This window comes from Vespula pensylvanica, chromosome 18 (genome assembly GCF_014466175.1).
Source record: "Vespula pensylvanica isolate Volc-1 chromosome 18, ASM1446617v1, whole genome shotgun sequence".
In the NCBI taxonomy this organism is placed as follows: Eukaryota; Metazoa; Arthropoda; class Insecta; order Hymenoptera; family Vespidae; genus Vespula; species Vespula pensylvanica.
In genome coordinates, this window is record NC_057702.1 from 2623539 (window position 1) to 2645313 (window position 21775).

At 32.3% G+C, this 21775-nt stretch overlaps 1 protein-coding gene across 2 annotated transcripts in view; it reads left to right on the plus strand.

Moving 5' to 3' along the window:
* Positions 1 to 1301: 1301 nt before the first annotated feature.
* The window catches only part of LOC122635384 (transcription factor kayak), a 42104-nt gene continuing 21630 nt past the window's right edge, over positions 1302 to 21775 (plus strand). Inside the window, exon 1 of one of the 2 annotated variants that reach the window (XM_043825550.1) lies at positions 1302 to 2057. In XM_043825550.1, the coding sequence (XP_043681485.1) occupies positions 1926 to 2057 (132 nt within the window). In that variant the 5' untranslated portion in view covers positions 1302 to 1925. Of the gene's footprint in view, positions 2058 to 11771; positions 12082 to 21775 lie in introns of those variants that run through there. The other variant, XM_043825549.1, reaches the window with a different exon arrangement.

Genomic DNA, 21775 nt, shown 5'->3' on the forward strand with positions numbered 1-21775 from the left:
TCATTATTATCGAGCGAAAAATAAATAAATAAACCAAGTTCTTTTAATCGGAGTTTCTTTTTTTTTTCTTTTTTTTTTGTTTCAACCATCTTGCACTCTTAAAGACTTTTATCATTTTCTCTCTAATCGATATAACGATTTACGACGTCGTAGATTTCGTGCCATGTCCCCTTTTTCTTGAGGAAGAGGGGTCGACATACGCGGTCACGCTCCGATGCATCTTTCAACCCCTCTATTCCACCCTTAGTACTTGTTACTTTACTTTCTTACGCGATAACACAACCTCCTATTGTTATATACGAGAAGCTACTGACGCGGAAAATAAGAAAAGAAGTTAAAATGATTGAGAAGGCAATTTCTTTTAAAGATGCATGTGTGTTATAGGTTATCCATTAACGCGCACTTCGCGTATTATACTCGACGTCGTTGTTATTTCAATCAGAATTATTCGCTATCCAAATTTCTAAATATAAATCCAACGAAATTCTAACCTTAACATCGATTACGTACATACGTACACTCCTACGAAATGAAATTTCGTTATGCGAACGGCCGTACGGATTTTTCGGACCCACGACCGTGTCCTACTTTCGTACGTTAAAAAAGCGTTGCTCGTTGAAATTTTGTCACGCTTCCGACGAGGAAGAAGATATCATCCAATCACGACCGTTCGCACTAAACGTTCTTTCTCAGGTAACCACGAATCATTGGGTACCCTTTCCCTCTGATGTAACTACGTGTTTACGTATATGAGTCCAATAAATGTAACCTGTTCTCAGTTAAAAGAAAAAAAAAAAAAAAGAAAGAAAAAGAAAGAATAGAAACCCCTGCAAGAAAAACTAAGACAAAAAAAACGACGTACATGATCGAGTTCGAGAAAAAAGGGTAAGAAAAAAAGGAAAAAGAAAGAAAAAACGAAGACGATCTTGCTCGAACGTTAACACTGCAAAACGAATAGAAAAAAAAATACCTCTATTCACTGACTCGTAATTGTAAAAGAAAAAAAAAAAAAAAAAAAAAAAAACAGAAAACAGAAAACGAAATCAAATTTTGTAACCGATTCAGGTGCCCGCTCGTAAAAGTACCCGCTGTATTAGCCGTCCCTGGTGCGCGCGTTCCACGGCGTCGCTGCGTCGCGATTGGTCGAAGATCGAATAGCCAAATGACGTCATCGTCGCTCGGATAGCGTCGGGGCGTATAGAGGCGGGACGAAGTTAACCGAACTTGGCCGAGTATAGGACCGAACGCATCGCGAATCTTTCGAGGTATTCCCCCGCGGTATGAGTCATCGGGCTTTTAGTTTCGCACGGTTTCGGAGCAAAGGAGCCTGCTGCACGATAACCGTGCACACCTCGGACGCTTTTTAAACGTGTTTCGAAGGAAAAGAAAGAGGTGGGAGGGTGGTAGGGGAAGAAGAGGAAGAGGAAGAGAGAAAGAGAGAGAGAGAGAGAGAGAGAGAGAAAGAAAGAGAGAGAAGGAACGACGACGGTATCTTTCGAATCGAATTCTTTGCTACGCTTGAGAAACGAACAGTACACTACGTAAGTACGTAAGTACCTAAGTACTTACGAACGTACAAAACTTTTCATCGCGCTGTGTCCGTTATTCTTTCATTTTTATTTCTTAATCTTTTCTTCGTTCTTCTTGGTGCCCCTATTTTTCAAGATAAAGATATAGAAGTAGGAATATGTAGATAGAGATAGAGACAGATAGATATCTCTCTCTCTCTCTCTCTTTACTTTCCTTTTCTTCCTTCATTCTCGTGGTCGCGTATCGTGATTAACGCGACTGATCGACGACGAAAGGGGAAATAAAAAAAGCATATATACGTACACACATACGTATGTACGTACGTATGCATGCACCCACGCATTCGCTCATACGAACGAACAAACAATTGGGAAAAAATAAGAAGATAAAGAAAAATGAAGCTGGACGTGTCCGACGTATTGTACGACAGCTCGAGCGTTTCCAGCGACAGCGGTACGTCGCAGAGTTCCCGCGTCAGCCATGATTTTCTCTCCAGCATCGCTAACTCAGCTACGCTGCCGGGCAACGTAAGTACATACATACATACATATATATATATGTATATACATTATATGTATATAGATATATAGAATACATTTACTCCATTTCGATTCGTTGTTTCGAAAAAGAAGAAGAGGAATAAGAGAAAATACAAAACGAATCTTATTAGATTATTTTTTATTTCGATAATATTAATATTTCGTTGGATCTATCTGAAGTTAGTAATTCGATTCGATTCGATTCGATTCGATTCGATCATAAGACGTTTCTCATTTTCGTCTTCTTCGTTTTTTTCTTTATCACTTTTATTCGACGTTATTTCTTATTTCGTTCGATCCATCTATACGTAGTTTTAATCGATGAATCTTTAACGGTTTTTTGTTCTCGAGTATAAAAAGAAGTTTACTTTTTTTAAACATGCAATTGGTTCAACCTAACCAGTTATACGTTACACACATATATGCACACGCACACTCGTTTATTTTCAATCGAATTTGTTTTTCTTTTGTTTTTTTTTTTCTGCATGCCCCGTCCACTTCTCCTCCCACACCCCTCCCCCTCGTTTCTTTTCCGTTAAAGAGTATTACGTAAGACATTGAGGACGCGCAACCGATGAGAAAACAGCTAAAACAACGGGGTGTTTAAAAGCGTGTAAAACGAACGAACTCTCTTCGATTGCACGCTTGTCCTCTATGTTAAAGAGAGAAAGAGAAAAAGAGAGAGAGAGAGAGAGTAGGAGTATAAGAATGAGTGAGTGAGAGAAAGATAGAAAGAGAGAGAAAGAGAAAGAGAGAAAGAGAGAGAGAGAGAGAGAGAAAGAAAGATCAGGAACTTTCCAGAAAGGGGCACCGTTCTTTTACGACATACATTAAAACAGAAAGTAATACGCTACACACACATACACAACACATACTATATATATATAATACACATATATATATGTACGTATGTATGTATGTATGTATGTATGATATGTATAATTAGTAATGTAGTAAGGTCTTTGATCTAGTAAATTATTTTCTTAACGATTAAACTCTACTTCAATTCCTTAACAAAGATTTTTTCTTTAAGTTGGTATTTCCATAGATAGGTTATGATAGGTAGATGTGGTACATAAGTTTAAATTACTTGGTTACTTGGTTAGTCCAAGAAGGGAGAACGTGAAAGAGGTTCTCTCTCGTTGAAAGAGAGAACTCGTAGATAAGTGTCCCTCTCGTAGCGAGCACGCTAAGTGTGGATCCGTTATCCGTGAATATATATATATATATATATATATATATGTGTATCATATATTCATACATATATATATATATGTGTGTGTGTGTGTGTATATGTATATATATATATATATTCACGCAGTAGCGTTGCTAATTTTACAAACTGGCCCCTAGCGTCATCGCTATAAACCGATTTCTCTCTCTCTATCTCTCTTTCTCTTTTTCTTTCTCTTTTCATCTCCTTATAACTCCTCCTTTACCGTCGATTGTCGAAAAAGATTTCTTATTGTTTACGATGCATCTTTCTCTATCTATATATCTATCTATCTATCTATCTATCTATCTATCTATCTCTTATTAAATTTGTCATAGATCAATGATTAGGAAGTCTCGATACGATTACGAATAATCGTATCGAGCTCGACGAAAAGGTTATGTCGAGTGTGGCTCGACAAAAAGGTTATGTCGTATATGGTTCGATAAAAAGGTTATGTCGAGCGTGAGTCGACAAAAAGTTACGACGTTTGTTGATCGACAAATCATTGACTACTCCTTCTTTTTATTCTTTTCCTTTCTTTTTTTATCCCTCGTTGACATACCAATTGACCAAATACTTCCGTAATACTCCTGTACGTTCATCTTTCTTTTTTATTTTCTTTTGGCGGAGAGCATTCAATAGATTCAATTGGAGTATTAAATAAATTAGAGTTGAAATGAAAGAAAAAAAATAGAAATAATATGTATGTAGGTATTATTTAGGTGTTCAACGATATATGAGAGTTTCGTCATCTAGAAAAGATTTTATATATACATACATACATACATATATATTGTATTGTATTGTATTGTATTGTATTGTATTGTATTGTATTGCGAAGATAATACAATGGAGAGATCGCATTTGATCGAACGTACGTACGTACGGACGTAGTACGAACTTACATATATACAATATACATATATATATATATACTATATACATACATATATACATAGTACGCCGACTTTCATTCCGGTCACGCTCCTGGTGTATCCATTTAAGGTGCATACACCGCATGTGTGCACGATGTATCGCCAATAAATTGTTGGATTTAGTTAGAAACGTCGTGAACCAATCGGAATATAGGTTTAAATACGACGATAAATATCGTATATCGAATAATCGAAAATATTTTTTCTTCGTATTTCATATTTCATATAAAAACTTTCTTAAGATTATAATCTCGATTATCTGATTAATTCATGATTATTTTCGATGATCTATATATTTGTGTGTATTTATTTTGAAAGATTTTACGCGTTGGATCGTTCGTAATATTACTTAAGCCACCTATAACGAGGACATTTCGTTTCGTACAAATGTCACGTTATATAAATCGCGTTATACGAGACTTAGATTTAATTAGGGAAAGAAAAAAAAAGAAAGAAACAAACAAAGTTAAATCCCTCAAATATTTTTATCCTCTTTTTTTTTGTTTTTGTTTAGTCGTTTTAATTTCTTTTCTTTTCTTTTCTTTTCTTTTCTTTTTTAATTTATTTATTTGATCGTACATTCTCTTTAATTGTTATAATTGTAATACTTTTAATACTTATTATTATACTTGTATCAATTATAATACTTTCTTCTTTTTTTAATTATATAAACTTCTTTTAATTTTTTTTCTTTCTTTCTTTCTTTTTTTTTTTTTTTTAATTATATAAACTTTGTCGATATAGTATGCAGGATATTACAATCTAACGTACATAAATATATATTTGTAAAAATGTATACATAGATATAAAATGAAGAGATAAGAATCTAAAAATTTCAACAACTCCAATCCGTGAATATATTTTGAATGATGTATGTATCTAAAAAAGAAAAAAAAAGAAGAGGGAAAAAGAAAAAACAAAAAAGAAAAACCCAATCTACGTATTCAAATCGTACGTATGTACGTACGTAAAGAAGAAGAAGAAGAAGAAGAAAAAATTTACCGAACAAATTCTTACTATCTCACGAACGTCGAACCGTGCGAGTGATAAATCTCGTTTAAACCGAGAGAGGAGACTCTTCTCTCTTCTCATTTTGTGTGACGCAAATCGTATTTATAGCGTTGGATTACGCGTTTACAACTTTTTTCCAGAGTCATACGTATACGTTTTTTTACGTGATCACAAATATGCAACGTACAAACGAAAGCTCGTTCACACATTGAGTATTAAAATATTTGATTCTTTTTTTCCTATCTTTCTTTCTTTTTTTTTTTTTGTTTTTTTAAATTTTCTCTTCCCTCTTTCTTTCTCTTTCTTCTTTACTTTTCTTTCGATCAAACGATGGATGCAATTTTTTCTCTAGTCATACGTTCGATGTAACTAAGTAATTAAATAACTACGTAACCGAGTAAAATATTATACTTACGTCGATAATAAATTTCAAAGTGAGTAGGTGTAATATATCGAGGCTCGTAAATGTTAGTACTACGAAGGGCAAGAAGAGAAGTATAGCGATTAGGGTAGAGGAGGAAATCCCCAGGAGGGTTTCTCTTTTGGCTTCGTTTTGGGATTGGTGCACCCCTATCTAGTAGTTTCTCTCCCCTTCGTTGTATCTCTCTCTCTCTCTCTCTCTCTCTCTCTCTCTCTCTCTCTCTCTCTCTTTCTCTCTATGTACTTACATACATATGAATGTATTTTAAATATGTGTGTATATATATACAGACACAAAGAGGTATACGTAGACACACATATACATAACCTAGCCAGCAACGATAGTATTGATTCTCTCGTTTTGGCTGGCATGGCTTCTGCTGTCCCCAACAGCTGTTTTATAAAGAACCCGTACACGGTCACCTCGTGACAGTACTACGGCCATTTAAACGAGTCGATCGAAGATATATATATATATATATATATATATATATATATGCGTGTGTTTGTGCATGTTAGATGTAGTGTGATGTGACCAATGTTTAAGCTGCTCCTTCAATACATATTCTACGTATATGTATTGCACGTAACGTATCTATATATGTATATATAAATATATTTATATATAAGTATGTGTGTGTGTATGTGTTGATGTTAAAACGAGCGGAGTAAAGAATTAACATTATAAGCAGATATCCGGTCATAGCAGATGTCGTTTAATTATTCCTACGGTGTTAATTGACTAGGGTAGAATTGCAGAAATAAAGATAGAAGAAAAATTGATGAATAACAAAGATATTTGATCAGATAATTCAAATCTGGAAGGTAGAGAAATGGAGAGAGAGAGAGAGAGAGAGACATATTTTTGTATTATTATATTCGATTTATAGAATAGAAAATTGTTATTCTCACTAATATTAAGAGTTTCTATGTTGTTCGAAGTGTAACAAGATATGCTATATATATATATATATATATATATATATATATATTAGCTATGTATTCGCAAACAAAGAAAATGTTATCGGTTTCCTGTTAGTGATGGCAAATCCTTTATTTTCATATACATACATACATACATATATATATACATATATGTACATAAAGAAAAATACAAAAATAAATAGAAAAATATATATAAGTATATAGGTATATCTTTATTTTGTATAGATAAAAATAAAACGCACATAGATTTCATTTTATTTTTATTTATTTATTTCTCTTTTTTTTTTTCTTTCAAAAAAAATCATCACACCGTTTCATCGTCGTCATCCTGGTTTTCTTTTTTCTTTTTTCTTCTTTTTATACCCCTCCTCCCATTGTCTTTCATCCCTTTTTTTTTTCTTTTCTTTTTTCTTTTACTTCTTTAGCCGCGACCACCTGTTTATATATTCAAAATATTTTCTTTCTTTCTTTCTTTCTTTTTTTGTCTCTCTCTTTTTCTCTTAGCATTACTCTCTCTCTCTCTCTCTCTCTCTCTCTTCGAGCTTTGAATTTTCGTATTGATTTTCATTCTATACACGATCGAATACCTGTTACCCACAAACATTCGATTAACCCTAAGAGACTTTAAGCGTATGCTCATTAAAATGTCTCTTTGTCGCGAGAACAAAAGACCCGACGATCCTTTCGAAACGTCCAGCCTTCGGTTTTTTCGTGTCGCTTCGTTTCGCTCTCTCTCTCTCTCTCTCTCTCTCTCTCTCTCTCTCTCTCTCTCTCTCTCTCTCTCTCTCTCTCTCTCTCTCTCTCTCTCTCTTTTTCTCTGACTCTGTCTTTCCATGTCTATCTTTTTATGTCTCTATGTCTCTCTGTGTCGTTTCGTTTGTCCTCCTTCGAGGATAGACGCAACTTTAGATTTTCTTTTACGATATATATATATATATGTATGTATGCATGTTTGTGTATGAGTAACAACTATGTAAGTAAATACACTCTTGAGAATGAAATTTTTATGTTTTTTTTTTTTTATTTTTTATTTTTTTTTTTGCGAAGAAGGTCACGATTATGCTCCTGACTAATATACAACTGCGATCGTGACATTTATATACGTATGTACATATACGGAGGTTAATCGTGTATATAAGCAATATTTTTTATACGTTTAACAATCCATATAACTGCATAAACAAATAAATATATATCTAGAAATTACATTGTAATTCTGAAAACGAAATAAAATTTTATATATATATATATATGTGTTAATAGAAAATAATTAATTGGAAATATTTATTTTAGTGATAATTTTATATTATTGAAATAATTAATAAAATACATACATACATATATATATATATATCATTTCTTCTTCGTTAAAAAATTTCAAAACTCATCAATTAGGATTTTCTATATTAGTAACGCATAGACTTAAATATTTTATGGTTATTATGGGATTACCGAATTCCTCTTTAGTCTCTCTTTACGGTCTCTTCGCAACGAAAACAATTAAGGTATATTATACAAAAATAAGAAAATAACTACGTCAATTTTACAACCACCTGAGTTAATATGATCGCCTTTCCAAGAAGGTTTGTCTTTCCTTATCGCAATGGCCGTTCGAAAACGAACGAAAGAACGAACGAACGGGAAAGCTTACAACGAGCAAACGTTTGCCAATATATTACCAGACCGATTAGCATACATTATATCTATCTTATTTTATCTTCTTTTCATTAAACCTAAAAGATTTTCCGAAAGTTGTACGATAAGGATAAAGATATTTATTTCTGATGTATATAAAGAAAACGCAATTAACTTATAAACCATTCTTTTATTACACTCTCGGAATGTTAAGTGTTGAAGGGTCTAGATAATTTCTTTTATTTGGATATTATTCGTTATCCTCACTTCCTTTTATTTTTCGATAAATATTTTCGAATGTAATCGAGCGTTCGAGTGGGAAGAATAGAAGATAAAGATGCTGGGAGATAATTTTAAATATCCTATTGCTCGAAAATTCTTAAAGAAAGAAAAATTAAAGAAAACAAGTTCATAAATCTTACATCGTTTTTTCCGATTGTTATCTCGTTTTATGACCAACCGACCTGTGACAACAATGATATTTCTTTTTTACTGATTGATTACGAAGTAAATAATCTTGTCAAATTTTCAACCATAACAACACAATTACAACGACAATTACAACGATAACGATTACGAGAAAAGAAAAGAAAGAGACAAAAAAGAGGAAAAAGAAGGAAGAAAAGAAAAGAAAAAAAAAAAAAGAACACAAGAAAAGAAAATTCTCTTCTAGTAAAATACATTTAAATACCGTCGAATGGAAAAATATTTTCGGAAAAATTACAAAGACAAAAATAACAAAAAAAAAAAAAACGAAAAATTTCAGGAAGGATTTCAACGTTAAACACGCGGGCTTTCTTCTACGCTCTTTTCTACGCTTGTCCTTCCTGATAAGATATCAGTTTAACTTCGGACGAGTAACGACGTGTGCAGTTTAGAAATAAAAACACGCACAGGCTACACATACCCACATCCACGTAGATATATTTATTGTGCGTGTGTGTATAATGTAGTTAAAATAAAAATGTTAACGGGTTTATACGCGAGTCGATTACGCGTATAAACGTATTCATATTTTCTTTTCTCTTTTTCTTTCTTTTTTAAAATGTATTGCAATTTGAGCGCTGTTTTTTTTTTTTTGGATCGTTACGAAATAAGACTGTGATCGTCTTCGTTGTCGTCGTCGTCGTCGTCGTCGTCGTCGTCGTCGTCGTTGTTGTTGTTGTTGTTGTTGTTGTTCTCGTAAAATTTTCCATTGAACAAAGAAAACCAAATACGCTTGAGTTTGCCCTCTCTTTTCTTCGTTTTCTTGACTTCCTCGTGCGTTGCACCGAATGAACGTGCGTTCACCTCGGAGTTCGTTGCACGTTTGCAACGTGAGAAAGAAAGAAAGAAAGAAAGAAAGAAATAAAGAAAGAAATAAAGAAAAAAGAGAGAGAGAGAGAGAGAGAGAGAGGGAGGAAAAAAAAGAAACAAGAAGTAAAGAAAGAAAACGAATCTTCACGATGATTGGGGACGGAGAGGTAAAAGGGTTGATTGGTTGGTTGTTTCGTTGATGATGGTAGTGTGGAGATGATTGAGGAGGGTGAAGAGGGGGATGTTTTTTTAATAAATTAAAATAAATTCTTTCTTTCTATCCTAGGAAGAGAGAGAGAGAGAGAGAGAAAGAAAAAAAAATGTTATTCGATAAGAAAAAAAGAGAGTTTGTGGTTGTAAATAAAAATGCTAACGTTGACGAAGACTATAGAAAACAGAGTACGACGATTATGATTGTAAAAGACGACGGATATTTTGTCCTCTCTACTTCATTATCCTTGCTCTCTTTGTGTCAGAACAGAACGGAGAGAAAGGAGAACTTTTTCGTGGGCGAAGTTCAGCGTTCCCTCGACTCGTATATTTCAACGGTATATAAGAGAGAAAGAGAAAGAGATAGAGAGGGATAGAGACAAAAAAGAGATAGAGAAAGACAGAAAGAAAGAAAAGAGTACGAGAATATCGAGAGTCGACTTTACGAGAAGACTCGGTCACGTGCCAAATCGGTAATGATTTCGCCTTGACATTATTCGTCCACACACGATTGTCTTTATAATGCGTCGCATCATCATCGTCATCGTTGTCGTTATTATCATCATCCTTCGTTTTCTTATTAGCCTAATACCGATTCTTCAAATTTTAATATTACAATTATTTATTTCCTATCTCCTTTATTTCGCTTCCTTTTCTTTATTTTTTTATTATTTTTTTTTTTTTTATTACGAACGATGATCAGGTATTTAAATTTAAGGAGGAGAGAGAGAGAGAGAGAGAGAGAGAGAGAGAGAGAGAGAGAGAGAGAGAGAGAGAATCGTGAAAGAAAAAAAAAAGGAAGGAAAGTAATCGACGTTTTCGTTAATAACTTAAAGAAAAATAATAATGCTAATAATTAATAGATAAATAAAAAAAGAACGATTAAAAGGAAAGAATTCAGAGTTGATATTTCGAAGCTATCGGAATATTAAAATCGTTAATGGCTTGAAGAAAACTAAAAATGATAGTGACGAATAATTAATAAATAGATAAATAAAAAGGGACAATGAAAAAGAAAGAGATCAAGATTGACAAAGTTGAAGAATATCTAACGACAAAAAAAAAAAAAAAAAAAAAGAAAAGAAAAAGAAATCGAGAAAAAAGGAAGAAAAATCGTCGTAGCTTCGAAGAAAAAAATTAAGGATAAAAGAAAAGGAAGAAGAAGAAGAAGAAGTAGAAGTAGAAGTAGAAGTAGAAGAAGAGGAGGAAGATAAAAGAGAAAGGAACGAAAAATTATTCAATGAAATCGTAACTTCCGGACTTTCCGATCGATTAAATCTCCTCGCTAGCACATATCTCGTTCTTCTACCTGGAAAAAGGGTATCTTGTTTTCTCTCGGCACGTTCCTCTCGATTCCTTGAAGTTCTACTACGAAACAAGTTCGGTCTTTTGGTCTTTAACGTACGTCGATTGGTCGAAGCGGTATCGCGCGAATCAGCAATCAAGATGGCGGTGACGTCACGTAGCATAAGCTCGGTTAACACTCCGGAATGGAGGGGATAGTCTGGTGAGTGTGTTGAAGAGTAGTAGGGGAATAAAGAGAGAAAGAGAGAGACTCTTTCTATATAGTTTCCAAGTCACGTTGGCGGACTCAGTTGAGATACGTGAGCGTGTGCAATGCTTTTCGTCGATACGACGACGACGACGAGGAGAACGACGACGACGACTAAGACGACTAAGACGACTAAAAGCTAAGAAGAACAAGAAGAAAAACTTTTTTTTTTTTCTTACGGGGAACGTTTGAAACATTGTGAAAATATTTTCAACGATTCGTGTGTGTGACTACATTCGATACGATTCGTTTCTTTCTCTTTTATCTGTTTTTTTGCCGTCTACTATTCTCCATTTTCTTTCTTTCTTTTCTTCTTTTTTTTTTTTTTTGGAAAGAGAAAAGAAAAAGAAAAGGAGAGAAAAAAAAATAGAAAAATCGTGGAAAAGGCGCTAACGAAAGTTTTATACGAGATCGTCGTCCTTGGTTTTTTTTCTTTTCTTTTTTTTTTTAATTTTCAATTTTTTTTCGATTTCTTTCTTTTCCTTATTTTTCTTTTTCTTTCGGTTGGTGTGTGCGCGCATACGATTACGTAAAAAAGAAATTAGTAATTTTTCCCTCGTGACATCTATGAAGGAACATTATAATTCGAGAGAGTTTCGAGATTTCGGTGAAATTTCTTCGTATATCGAGAAAGATATTACGAGGAGATCGATAATGCAACGCGTCCCAACCTCCGGTTATTACGAGAACGTCGTCGAGGATCACAATTACACGATGTTCTCGATGTATCCTACGATCAATAGTAATAATCCGTCGGATTGTATGCAATTAACGAAGGAAGAGAAGGCAATGGTAAGGATTAATTTTTTTTTTTTTTTTTATTCTTTTTATTACGTTTTTATCTAAAATCTGTTTAAATATATATATATATACACACACACACACACACACACACAAGTGATAGAAAATATACTCTACGTTGGTTTTCTTTTCAAAAGTTTTCATTTAGATTTTCCTTGGTTAAATGTCAAACTTCGATTTTGGATAGTATGTAAATAAGATAACAGGCGATAGCAAAGTTCAACGGAATCTCATCGAATATAAGATACATATATATATATATATATATATATATATATATATATATTTACTATTATCACGCGACTAATATGTATATTCTATAGTTTTCGAATATATCGTACGTATCGATAAATATTTTTAACGACCAATTACGATCTAACGTTTTCTGTCTCGTGTTCTTTTAATCGCATTAATGTCGTGTAAAAAGTTCGTTAAAATTGTTCGATCATGTTTGTTTTATCGTCGAGATAAAATATTTTTCTTACCGATAAAGTACCCTGATATATATATATATATATATATATATACACATACATATATATAAATATGTACGTGTGTATTTATGTATGTAAGTACATGTGTATTTATGTATCTATGTATGTACGTACGAGCATCGAAATGCGTCGCGTTTCACGTTTATATCGCGTTGTATCGTGAGACTGCAAAAATTCTTTTACTCGATCTTTTCTAATCGTTTTCGTGGCTTTTTTCTACTTCTTTTTTTCTTTATATATATATATATATATATATATATATATATCGATAAAATGTGTTAATTTTAATAGACGTACGTCTTCAAAGTGAATTAATTACTTATATTGGATATCAAAAGAAAAAGAGAGAAAGAGAGAGAGAGAGAGAGAGAGAGAGAGAGAGAGAGAGAAAGAGAGGATTACATAATGATAACTTACAATTAAGCTAATAATTGAGGTCATGCTCGCGGTGACGTGTTTGCTTGAAATTTCTCAGAAATTCGCTGCTATCGCATTTGATTTTCGAAGAGGAGACACTCTCGCACACGGCTGATAATAAATTTCGCTTGATTTCCTTCTTCAATACGATTTCTTTCTTTTTTTTTTTTTTTTTTGATCCCCCTATATCGGACTTCGATTATTATCGAGTTTCTTCGGACAGATAATAATTTCGGGAATAATGAAATTATCACGATTTTTCCCTCCCTCCGATTGATATACGATTTTTAATAATCTTTTCTTTTTCTTTTCTTTTTCTTTTTTTCCTTTTTTATTCATTAACAATAGTTCTTCGTTAATGGAATCTTGATTTTTTTTTTATTTGATAAATAAAATTTTCTACGTTCTTTCAAAGTATGTCTGAGATTCGAACGATATTTATATTATGGATCGGACATTATGTAAGAAATTTTGATGTTCTTCGGACGGAAACGTGTGTTCAACCATTCGAGAAGAAATAATAATAAAAAAAACTGTAGAGGAGGAAAAAGAGAGGGAGAACTTTCGAAGGTGCAATGATCCCGATGGGGTTCTTCGTTAACTTGTTAACCGAGGAGAACGAATTAATTCGTCAGAAAGATTTCACTTCTTCTTCTTCTTCTTCTTCTTCTTCTTCGATAAAAGAATAAATAAATCGTTTCTTTTTTCATTCTAATAAAAAAAAAGAAAAAAGAAAAATATATATATATATATATATATATATACATCTTCGTTCTACAATTAAATTAATTCGTCCCAAGTTACCTGTCTACATTCTAATCAGTTTATATCAAGTCGAAATAAATTTCACAGAGATCCGTGTTCACCGAATCGAAAATATTATTTCTCGGATAGTAACAGATTAAAATGATAATCCTCATTGAAATTTATTACCGTTTAGATATTACACGAGACATTAGAAAGATATAACGCAGATGGTAAGAAGAAAATGTTCGATAGAAATATTATTATTATTATTATTATTATTATTATTATTATTATTATTATTACTAAATCCATTACTATTACTTAATAATAATAATGATAATATATTTATACAAGTTAATCTTATCTATATGTAATGTGAATCGCAGAAATATATATTTACATGTTCAAAAACCGAAAGAAAACAGTTAAATCTGACAGGAAGTTGGGAGTTAACGCTCGTTAACCCGTCAATTAGAGAGTTTAGTTAAAGGGAACTTAAGTTTACCAAGAGAGTAGTATGAACGGGTCATAAGGCAAGAGGTATCATCCTGTCTTCTTCGGGTCTGTCTTTACGAACTAACCAGAGAACGAGGGACGTGAGAGAAAAAGAGAAAAAGAGAAAAAGAGAGAGAGAGTGAGAAAGATAAACGAGAAGACACTTGAACGATTCTTATCAGTGAAACGTTCTTACGACTAACGTCATTCGATTTCTTTCTTATACTTTTTCTTTTTTTTTTCTCTCTCTTTCCTTTTCTTTTCTTTTTGTGTTCTTTTCTTTTTTTCTCTTTTTTTTTTTTCTTCAATTTTATCTCACCCGTATTCTCAAGCAATTTCGAAAAAAATAATTCGATATTTTTAATTTGTAAAAAATTAGTCGATGACTCGAGAAATGATTAGATCGTCGTTATTCGATGTTATTGAAATTATTTCGTGGTCAGTATTTTGTATTAATGCGATCGGTATTTATAAGGAAATATCAGTAGATACTACGAGTGACGTAAAATATTAACAATTATTCTTATACGGATCGAAATATTCATAAACACGCACGCATGTATATAGATCATTTATTTTAGCAAATATTTATCGTTCATTAATAAAAATGATAGATCAAATATATACGGAAGTAAAAGAAATTATGTCGATTAATTGATATTTCTTTTTTTTTTTTTTTTTTTTTTTTTTTTTAATAACGTATAAACGTGAAATCATTTTTTCCTTATTTCATTACGAAACTACTTACTCCATGGTCTATCTTATCGTTTTAAAATAAATCTTTTTACGTATTTACGTACAATTCGAAAATCTTTGACAAACTTCTGCGTACGCACGTACACGCACATTCGATATCACGAAATCATCTTCTTTACTTTTTCTTCTTCTTCTTTTCTTTTTTTTCCTCTACTTACGATAATTTTTAACGATCAAATAACTAATCTAATCGTACGTTCGTGATACGAACTAGAAATATTGCTTAACGCGTACAAGCATTGAATGATGTCAAGTTCAGAAATTAGACGATATTATGTGATACGTATCTACCATATGTACATACGTATATATAATAAATATATGTATCTATATATATATATATATATATATACATATATATATATAAACAGGCGCGAACCGGAAATAATTAACATAGGACAAGTGTACGCGACACTAATAACATATAAGAGTCATCATCGATGGGAGTCAATCGATTCTGTTTTCACAACGTAAACGATGACTACTACGATAGCAATGGCGTAATTATTTTTTTTTCTTTTCCTTCTCTTTTTCTCCTTTTTTCTTTTTCTTTTTCATTTATTGCAAGTATACCAGGAAGTGAGATAATAGATAGATGAGATCTATTCCTCATATAGTTTCGAATATCTCGAAGAAGCTCGTTCGTTCATTTATTCGTTCGTTTGTAGTGAGTCATCGCGAATCATTCATCGGACAGAGACAACGACAATTTATGAATGAAAATCTACGCACGCGTAGCCTGCATGTTACTTAAACGACACACAAATACACATACATTCATACATATACATACATACATACATACATACAGACATACACACATATGTACATACATATATGTTTATATATATAAACATTTATATATTATATATATTATATATATATATATGTATGTATATCTATGTGTGTATGAGCTTTTACCTTCGGCCATTATTATTCGTGACGCTTCGTAAACACGTCGATTATTATGTTTTGCTCCTTTTCTCTCTTTCATATATATATATATATATGTACGTATATATTGCTCTCTCTCTCTCTCTCTCTCTCTCACATATTCTTAGAGAACATGCATGCCCCTATAGCAAAGGAACAACACGTACTGCTCTACCAAGAAAATGCATTTGCGTGCCTGTTAAGTACGATCCGACCGATGACGGCAAGATAATTGCAGGCAGAAGTAGTTGTAGTAGTTCACTTTCCTTCTCTCTCTCTCTCTCTCTTTCCATCTCTATCTTTCTTTGACCTGTTATATCGCGAAGCGGAAGTAGGCCCGCTACCTGGAAGAAGACAAGGTCCAAGGTCACGAGTCATATGACGCGTTTTAACTCTGAGACTCTACGATCGCGTTTTACACGAGACTTAAACGCTCACACCTATAATTCTCTCTCTCTCTCTCTCTTTTTTTTTTTTTTTTAAACAATATATAATATCGATTATCAGAAAAATAAAAATTCAAAAAATAGCACGAAACTTTCTTTTTTTTTTCTTTCTTTTTTTTTTTTCATAGAAGAAGAGAAGGTTTCTCGATCTTCTCGATCCTTCGATAAATAGAGGTCAACCAAACGGATAATCGATTTTTATCGATGATCGATCCAACGAGAAAGTCAATGATGATTGAGAAATATATGTATCTATGTACGTATATATGTATATGTGTACTTACATATATATATATATATATATATACTTATGTACTATTTAACCGAGTATCTCCTCTTTTCTCGTCCGTTTTCAAGACGCCGCGTTGATTTTTCTTGATATATTTAATAGTGGGGGGAACTGGTAATCCGGTGTGGTCGACCTCGAAAGGAGGTCGATTCCATCGAAAGATATCTTGCGTTACGAGTGACGTCAATAGGTTTAACACTTTCCCCTGGAGAATGTTTCAAGCGATGTGTTGTTTCTTGGTCGAAACTTCGCAACCTCTGTTTTCATGAAATGTGTTCTAGATCTTTTGTATCCTAGTAATAATGTATACAATATATATTTTTCTATATATACCAGAGAAAGAGAAAGAGAGACAGAGAGAATAATTAACATCAAGATAATTAGTCGAGTAACACGCTTTTAAGTGTTCTCTCTATTCTTATATACTTTCTTTTTAGATAGAAGCGTTCACGTTTGCGTGTTAAAATCGACTGACTGACTGACTGGTTAGTTTTGCTAGCTTGCTTGCTTGCTAGCTTGCTTGCTTGCTTCGACCTTCGTTAAACGAAAGGGACAACACACGAAGTTTACTAATTTATATTTACATATACGTATTATATTTGCGTGTACAATACGTAGTATTGTATTGTAGTACGTATTTACAATATGTCGTCGTCGAAGGAAAATAGAAATAGATGAGAGATAGGGAAAAAAACAAAAACATATTTTCTGAATGTCCTCGCGCTCTCATCGTATTATCGCGTTACGCGAGCATGCGAACATTTTCTTTTCTTTTCTTTTTTTTTCTCCTCTTTCTTTTTTCTTCAGCGTTTTTGTTTTTTTCTTTTTTCGTATTTTTCTTCTCTTTTCCTTCTCTCTCTCTCTCTCTCTCTCTCTCTCTCTCTCTCTTTTTTTTTCTTTTACTCGCGACATTCTAATGAGACGTCTTTCATGCGTAAGCTTTATCTTTGACACTTGATTAAATTATGTACAGATAAATTTTTGATCGGTTAATACAAAGATTGGTTTATTCCTTTCTTACGTGCTCCTTTTTTCTTCTTCTTTTCTATTTTTCTTGCTTTTTCCTCGTCAAAATATTTTCAAATAAAAATCGTCGATTAGATATTGCACGCGTATTACGAAGGGTGATAATAAAAAGGATATTATAAAAAGAACTGTGCACAAATTTTCTAAACGATTTTAACGATGAGTTATTTAAACTTTATCGTGAGTTTTCTCTTTCTTTTTTTTTTTTTCTCTCTGATTAATTTTGATTCTTCTTTCTTTCTTTCTTTCATTCTCTCAAGTCGTAAAAATAACAAGAGTCTAAGAACTTTTGGCGAAAAACATCTTTCGTAACATCGAGAAAATTCTTTAGGATGATTAGGACAAAAAGTTTGTCGAGTTTTTGAGAAAACATTCCCTTTCATATCTCTTCTACCCTTCTTTACCAATTCGTATTTTTCAACTTTCCACTTACTCGTAGGAGATCGATAAGTTAACGACGTTGTTTACGAAACTCGTTAAAAAAGAGATAGAGATAGAAAGAGAAAGAGATAAACAGAGGGAGGGAAAGAGAGAGAGAGAGAGAGAGAGAGAGAGAGAGAGGGAAGGAAGGGAACAAAAAAAAAACGAACCAAGCAAGAGCGGAAGTTCGACCAACGTTTCGTATATACACGTTTATTTTGTCGTCGGCACGAATGAATTATCGTCGCGAGCAAAGCTAATTTCCGTGGTACAAGGTTATAACAAAGAGTTGATAATAACGTAAGCGATAATCGTATCTGTCGGTCGATTATTATTAGGTTGGATATATTATAGACCTGTCTATCTTATAAAAGGGTGGGAAAGAGAGACAGAGAGAGAGAGAGAGAGAGAGAGAGAGAGAGAGAGAGAGAGAGAGAGAGAGAGAGAAAGAGAATTAGAGATTATATAAGTACTTCCATAAAAATATCAATTTTAAATCTTTAGTTATATAAAATTATAATTCGTTTATTAAGATTGTAATTCGTATGAGAAATCTTTGAACCGAATAAAATTTGTTTTACTTGTATAGAATTTAATATATATATATATAAAAAAAAAAAGAAAACGAAAGGGGAATAGGAAAAGGAAAAGGAGAATTATTGAATAAAAAAAGAAAAAGAAGAAGGAGGAGGGGAGGTTTTATCAGTGTACACGGTCCACCGGATTATGGTAAACCATATTCGTGCGTCATTTCCATCGAAGCGAACCGTAACCACTGTTACAATTTTACGTTTAACTAGCAACGGGTTATTAATGTCATGAATTTTTAATCTCTAGTATATAATATCGAACGTCCTCGTCGCGTGTGTTTTATCTTGATATATATATATATATATATATATATATATATATATATACACTACGCATAATTGTATATATATGTACATGTATATGTATATGTATTTATGAAACACTCATCCACCATCTTCCATCTAATCTTTCATCTAATGACGTCTTTTCTATATTTCTATTACAGATTAATATTAAATTTATCTTTAATTAATACGTGATATAGATATACATTAATACATACATATATATATATATATATAGTAATCTCGTTCATACTAATCGTATCATCAATATATTCCAATCGTCTTTATTATCATCGTCATTGTCGTCGTTGTTAATCGAACGTTTGAACATTAACTTCCGTATTCGACTCTGTTTTTTCTGAAATTTTATAAAATATTACTTTTCAATATTTCTTAACAATCTCGATGATTATACGATTTCGAAATCTCTTTTGATAATTGCTCGATAAATTTCGATTCGTTTAATAACAAATGCTCACATCTTTACGTACTATATATGTTTTGAAAAGTTTTCGAAGCTTTCCTTTAAAGGGCTATGCACGTCGTTCTTATAACGTCGTAAAAAAGAAAAAAAAAGAAAAGAAAAAGAAAAAGAATATATGCCTGCTTGCTCGTCCTCACGAACAAGAATAAAACGTAAAAGAAAAAGAAAAAGAAAAAGAAGGTGTGCTGCTGGTGCCTTCCTTCGTAGAAAAAGAAAAGAAAATAAAATAAAATAAAATAAAATAAAATAAAAAGGACGAATCGAATTCAACGATCATAATTCAAAGAGACGAGATGCCCTTCTTCGAGTATGATAGAATGATAAACTGTCCTAACTTATTCATCATCTTTTTTCTTCTTCTACACCTTCCTTCTATATCCCACACTCCCACTCTTCGACCTGTTCGTCACTCCCTATTTCGAGACACCCTAAAAAGGGAGTTTTTAATTTAAGAGGTCGTAGAACCCTCTCTGGGCTGTCTTTCAAATGGACTTATATGACATGTGTCTTATATGTGTATGGTATGTGAGGATGAATGGATGAATGGATGGATGGATGGATGGATTGGATGGATGCTGGCCATCAGACGTTTCAAATTTCGTGAAATTATTATTATTATTATTATTATTACTATTATTATTATATGTATGATCCAAAGAGAGTTTTTTTTTTTTTCTAAATGTTTTCAATTTAAAAAAAGAAACAAAAACAAAGAAAATGTCGATGATTCTTATGGGATTATAAACCTAATTGACAAGTGTAATATATATGTAATAATGTAACTCTATGTGTTATGTTATTACAGTAATGTATATAACGTAATCGTATTTTTGTAAGATCGTTATTTCTAACTAGGTTGCAATTAAAAGTTATTAATATTAATTCTTATTATTATTCCAATATAAATCATATTATTGTCAATATAAATTGATAATATAGTTTCTATTCTAATAGTTATATCTTAATAATGTAAATGATAATAGTAAACAGTCCTTATTTTAATAATATAAATCATATTGTTATGGATTTCTTTTTACGCTGGCCAACAGTTTATTAACACGATTTATTAACACGTTTAAACCTATGTTTATGCGGAATGCTAATTAGTTTATTTTTTCTTTTTTTTTCCCTCAATCTTTCTTTTTCTTTTATATATATATATATATATATATATATATATATATATATATATATATATAAAATGTCTTCAAGAAACGAATGCCTTTTTATATTTCAAATCACATTTCTCATAGTTGACGAGTTTTATACTTAACATAAATCAATTTTTACATACATACATACATATATATATATATCAATATATTTTTTATATCTTTATTTTATATATATATACTTTATTATATTATATATTCATTTATATATATATATTTTTTTCACTTTGAATTACTTTTTTCTTTTTCCATTGAAACATATATTCACCATATAAAATAAAATCCAGATATGTATTCCCCCTCTCTCTCTTTATCTATCTATCTATCTACGTTTAAAAGATAAAAACAAAGAAATTACAAATTAGAAAATGGTTGATGGAAATGAAGCGTGCGATCGAAAAAAAGAGTAGAGATAGAGAAGAGGGATGAGGATAAAAAAGGAAGAGGAGAGAAGAAAAAAAAAAGAGATCAAAGAATTCTCCGAGGAATTATCTACGCAATTATGTAGTTATTCCCATCGAAGAGAGGCTGTCGAAGTGCAACCAGTCGGAAATGCCTTCGTGGTTGCGTCACTTGTAAGGAATTCACGCACCGTTGTGCCCTCGAAGCGTTTTCTCCTTCTACGTTCGTGATCCTTTTATATTTTTTTTTTCTTCCCTCTATCTCTTCCTCTTCACCCTTCTCTCTCTCTTCTCTCTCTCTCTCTCTCTCTCTCTCTCTCTCTCTCTCTCTCTCTCTCTCTCTCTCGATCTATCTGTCTTCTTCGTTCCATTCTACGTCCTTAACGTCTTGAAAATATTCACTCGAAGGTTACGTTCTCTCATCGAACGCTTCTTCTTCTTCTTCTTCTTCTTCTTCTTCTTCATCTTCATTTCCCTTGGATATCATCATTTTCAATAATAATCGAATAAAACAGGTGCAACAATCATCTCTGAATATATTCTATGATCTATCACGAATGCATAACGCTACATATATCGCCACTTTAACCTTGATAACATCGCGAATGACTTTCTCAAGGTCGCACGCGACATATTCTTCTCCCTCATTGTTCTATGGTTTTCCTTTTTATTTTTTCTTTTTTGTCTCATCCAACGAGATAACGTCTACGTTTGCGTATAATGAAATAAA